The sequence below is a fragment of the Apium graveolens genome, chromosome 5 (genome assembly GCF_009905375.1).
Source record: "Apium graveolens cultivar Ventura chromosome 5, ASM990537v1, whole genome shotgun sequence".
In the NCBI taxonomy this organism is placed as follows: Eukaryota; Viridiplantae; Streptophyta; class Magnoliopsida; order Apiales; family Apiaceae; genus Apium; species Apium graveolens.
In genome coordinates, this window is record NC_133651.1 from 308602369 (window position 1) to 308607756 (window position 5388).

At 32.4% G+C, this 5388-nt stretch overlaps 1 protein-coding gene across 1 annotated transcript; it reads right to left on the reverse strand.

The window, feature by feature from the left end:
- Positions 1-762: 762 nt before the first annotated feature.
- LOC141659364 (putative voltage-gated potassium channel subunit beta) lies at positions 763-4715 on the reverse strand. Its single transcript, XM_074466199.1, has 4 exons — positions 4041-4715; positions 2140-2283; positions 1317-1481; positions 763-1079 (listed from the first exon to the last, which is right to left on the reverse strand). Exons 1-4 carry the CDS (start codon positions 4602-4604, stop codon positions 966-968), a joined length of 987 nt encoding a protein of 328 aa, XP_074322300.1. The 5' UTR covers positions 4605-4715; the 3' UTR covers positions 763-965.
- Between the last annotated feature and the right edge of the window lie 673 nt (positions 4716-5388).

Sequence of the window (5388 nt, forward strand, 5' to 3'; positions counted from 1 at the left end):
ATTTTTTGCCTTAAATCATTTAATAATTTATATTGTTCAGTTATAATTCTTTTAAGTCTTTTATTTGAATTTCTAAATTAGTTTCTTTAATAAATTTTTCTCGTTTTATTAAAATATTTTCTTCTTCCAGTCTTCTAATTTTTTCATCTCTCTCTTCCAACATTGTTCGTAACCTAGTTATAATATCTAAATTTTCATTTATTATTTGCATACTTATTTTACAACTTTCAATATGTTGATTTATATCTTTATTAAAAGTAAAGTTTTTATCTGCTATTATTTTAATATTTTCTAACTTATAATCTTCCATAAATCAAATATTTATTTATTTTATTTATATAAATATATTAACTGTATATATAGATTTTTCTTAAACATTTGTTTTGTTTCTTTATTTTCTACTATAAAATAAATTAATAAATTTGCTATTATTTTAGACTTATAACTTTTATTATTATCTCTCAGTATTTTTGCTGGAGGTCTCATTTAATTTTTATATTTTAATATTGATATTTCATTTTTTACTATTCATATTCATAATTACTATTCAATTTTTCACTATTCATCGGGTACTATTCATTAGTTACTATTCATTCCGAAATTTTGAACTTTACTACTATTTGCTACAGTAATTTACTGTTCATCTTCTCGGCTTGGTGATCTATGCACAAACACTATGTTGTTGAACTGGTAACAGATATTTCAACAAGTAGAACAAATCTTAAATATAGCCCGAAACAAATTCAAACAAAAACATAAAAAAAACAGAAAATAGAATTTCTGATAATTCTTAGCACACATTGCATAAGTAAAATCCTCTCCATCTCACACTATGGGTGACATTAATCATAAGTTTGAGAGTACAATTTAAAATAAAGAAATCTCAATAATGAGAACAGGTAGATAATATATGCATCAACACAGATCCCTCTCCTTCATATAGATATTCTACAAATATCTCCCATTTACCTATACGAATCAGGTCGCTTCGGCTTGGTCTGAACAACAGCCTCAATTCTCTCCATGATCTCTGGTGTAAGCAACGGAATAACCTTGATCGCTTTCATGTTTTCTTCAATCTACATTTCAAAAAAAAAAGCTAAAAATGTTGGAACAGAAATTTAGTGGAAGTGTTTACTATTACTTAAAACAATTTGAGTATAGCAAAACTAAAAATGCAACAGGACGCTTGGGAGAGGAATGAACTATAATCAATTGAGGTATGATCGAATATACTCACTAGCCCAAGTTAGGTGAAAAATCCACCAAAAGAAAGAAAAAGGTAAAAAACCAAGTCAAAGAAGATTTGGACTGACCTGGTGAACCTTAGTAGCTCCAGTAATAACTGATGATACATTAGGATTTGCAGCGCACCACGCAATTGCGAGTTGAGCCAAGGGGACTCCCAATTCTGCTGCAATTGGTTGTAGTCCTTTCACTTTCTTGAGGACATCGTCAACCAATGTTCTACTGGCAAGATTCTATAAGGTGGCACAACATAACTTAGTTCTACTAAAAAAGGTCCTGAGTAATTAACTAAATAAAAACAGGTCATTCTAACAACATCTCATTGTACTGCTTACAATCTTAAAAGTAAGTATCATAATCCTGGTAGTCCAGCTATGTATAAAATTATCTAAAGAAGTAAAGAACGAGAAGGGCACATAAGAATTTGATAAATCAAAATACTATAACATCACTCAGAGAAGCAAAGCAGAATACATCATTATAACTCAAATCAAGTGCAAAATAGATTCCCTTAGTAATTCTAGATTATATTGATTTTAATATAATTATGTACTATGGTAATAAAACAAGCATAAACACAATTAACATAGTAAACAACATATAAACACGCCTCAGTCAATCCACACTGATGTGGCTTCCTCTTTCAGCGCTAGCTGTGAACAACAAAGTGCACAGTGTGGAAAGTTCAAAACACTGTAAACTAAGAAACCTATATTCACTAAGCTAAAAGGTCATATATGAACTAGGTCTTTTTGTACTGCTATTGACATATGTCACATATGCAAACCGATAAAGAAGGGAGAAACAATAAAATGATGATACCCACACCAATGCAGGTCATTTCCTAATTAGTAGATTGGCTTCAACATCGACACTATATACATTCCTTACCTTGTAATTTTCCAGTGCAAACCTACTGTCTTGGGGAATATTCCCAGTGTTATATTTTCCAGTCAGGACTCCAGAGGCAAGTGGACTCCACGTAGTAAGACCGAGGCCATAATTTGTGTACAGAGGCAGGTATTCAACTTCAACCTGCAGGGTAAGAAAAAATGATAGTTTATCAGTAATCCATTACTAAACATGGAAATAACTTTATTCACAGCAATCTGATGATTGATAATAAGCTGCACATACTATCTACAACAGTTTTCATTACTGAACTTACTGCACAGAAAAGAAAATATTCAAACAAAAAATCTAATGTCTATATGATTATGTTCATGTATACCTTACAAGTAATACGTAGCTCAACTCCAAATCAAAGATACTTGCCAAATTCAGAAAAACCTCAAATTAAACAGTGCCTATTATAGCTGAAAGATCTTCAGTAATGACAGCAGAACTACAACAAGATATTTATAAGAACATAATTCTTCAAATTCCATATGCTAATACCTGCATCAACTGCTAACATATCTGAATTTGAGAAAGCCTGAGACTATACTAGAGATAGCTAACACTGGCAGCTTTGATTAAAAAAAACGTTACGATGATATTATGGAAACCATGATGAATATTTATTCTCTTATATGACTTGCACTCCCATCCCATAATATTCCTAAGAACAGTATGTTCTGTGAACCATCCATTTTTCTTTCGGAGTTGTAACTATGCATAAAACAAACACAAAATCTTTTTAAGATTTAAAAAATCTAAACTCATGTGGTTTGGTTGATATTATCAAAAAAATTACTTTGTACACTTTCAGGGATTAGGATTAGGTTCATATGTAGAAATAAGATGATCGAGTTTATATGTTAAGTGGTTCTAATTTTGATGCCAACAAGATTTAAAAAACCAGGAATTAGAGAATTTGTAAAAAAAAGAATCAAAAAGGAAGAAAGAAAGAGAAGGTTAAAGTAAGAAAAACCTATCTTACAAGTGGTTCACTAGGAAAACGGAATTAGGACCAATCACTCTGTGCACCAAATCTTGAAATTGTGGGATTATGTGCAGAACATTAGACATGATTAACAAAATGCTAATACAAGCCTTGCTAATTCAACAGACAACTATCAATGTAGTATAAGTCCATAACGCAAGTACTTCTTCGTTTACATAATTCGGTCCACCGTGATTAAATAACAAGAAACACAGGGCATAACTCACTTAAACAAAGACAAGCAAAAAAAACTCTTTACCAAGGGTGGCGCTTCCAGACACACTCCAATAGATTCACATTTAAAATATCACGAACTAAACAGCGATCACGAGGTTAAACCAACGTTACAACACTGATCATTTATATAAAAACTGGAAGCAACACATATCAGATCTTTTCTTGCATAATTTCAATAATGCCATATATTTATGTATTTCAGACCTACATTCCCAAACACACCATCATACATATAACAACATTACAAAACACACCAATTACAATTAATAACTTCCGCCTTGACAAAAAATTACACGGAGAAACCTACATTCCCAAAACACACCATCATACATTTAACAACATTACAAAACATACCAATTACAAGTAATATCTCATGCCTTGACAAAAAATTATCCGCACAAACCTACATTCCCCAACCCGCCATCATACATACAATAACTCAAACCAACAACACAAACTATCAAGATAAACATCACAAGTAGTAATACCTAAAGCCTAACAAGTCTAAATTCGCAAACACATCATCATTTCATATAATGCAAACCAAAAACACAAATCTTGAAAAAAAAAACCAATATATTATGCCTAACAAGCCTAAATTCGCAAACACATCATCATTTCATAAAATCCAAACCAAGAACAAAAATCTCGAAAAATAAAAAACCAATACCTTATGCCTGGACAGCAAATTATACTCAGGCTGCTCGACAATCGGGCCAACAAGCCCCAACTTCTCCGCCACACCGCAAGCCTCAGTAATCTGCTGAGCAGACCACTCACTAGTCCCCCAATAATAAGCCATACCCTGATCAATAACATAATTCATAGCCCTCACAGTCTCCTCAATAGGAGTACTCGTATCAGGCCTATGACAATAAATCAAATCCACATACTCCATCTCAAGCCTCTTCAAACAGGCCTTAGTGCCCTCAATGATGTGTTTCCTTGACAGCCCTTTATCATTTGGGCCTGAGCCTCCCCAGAAGATCTTTGTGGAGATGACAACATCTGATCTCTTCCAGCCCAGTTCACGAATGGCCTGGCCCATGATTTCTTCAGCGCGGCCATTGGCGTAGACCTCGGCGTTGTCGAAGAAGTTGACGCCGTTGTCACGGCAACATTGGAGAAGGGCTTTTGCGTCTTTTACGTCGAGCTGATTGCCGAAGCTCACCCATGCGCCGTAGGAGAGTTGGGAGACTTTTAGACCGGATCTGCCCAGGTTCTTGTACTGCATCTTGGTTTGGTTTGTGTGTGTTTTGAGTTTGTGTTTGAGATTTAGATTTGTGTTTTTTTTAGGACAAGGAGTGATGTGGAGAAAGTACAGAGATGTGGTTGTTTTAAGGTGGGCTTGGGTCGTTTGAGGCGGCTCCGTGTGGCTATTTTCTTTTGTTTTTTTATTTATTGATGAAATCAGCAATGATGATGGTTTCATGCTCAATTTTGACTTTGCAATTTACTCGACAAACACAGGGGGAATATTTAGTTGCACCAAATTGCAAAAAATCGTATTTTTTAAAAAAATTAAAAATTAATAATTTTGTAAATTAAAAAATATTTCCCAATATTTTTTTAAAAAGTAGCAGTAATTTTTGTAAAATTATTTTTGAACTGGAATATTTTTTTAAAAAAGCCCTTATGAAAAAGGTTATATGCTTAAATGTTTTGTGAATTATGGCTCCGTATGATTGTTTTCTAAAATTTATAAAAACTGATTTATAACATAATATATATTTTTATACGCATATAAATAATATCTATATATATTATATATTTATTTTTAACCAGAATGTGATATGATTTAATTTAACTCTTTTGTTATTATTACCGATGACAACCGCTAGATATCTGAATTTAGATAATCATAATCATTAAATCTAAACTAAAAACATAACCATTCAAAATTTTTCAGATTCAAATCTCACCGTTACATGTCAAATTAAACATTTATTTTAAATTTAAGTAACCCGGATTCCACGTGCCAAACTCACTAGCTTACTAAATTGAGTATTTACTAGTCT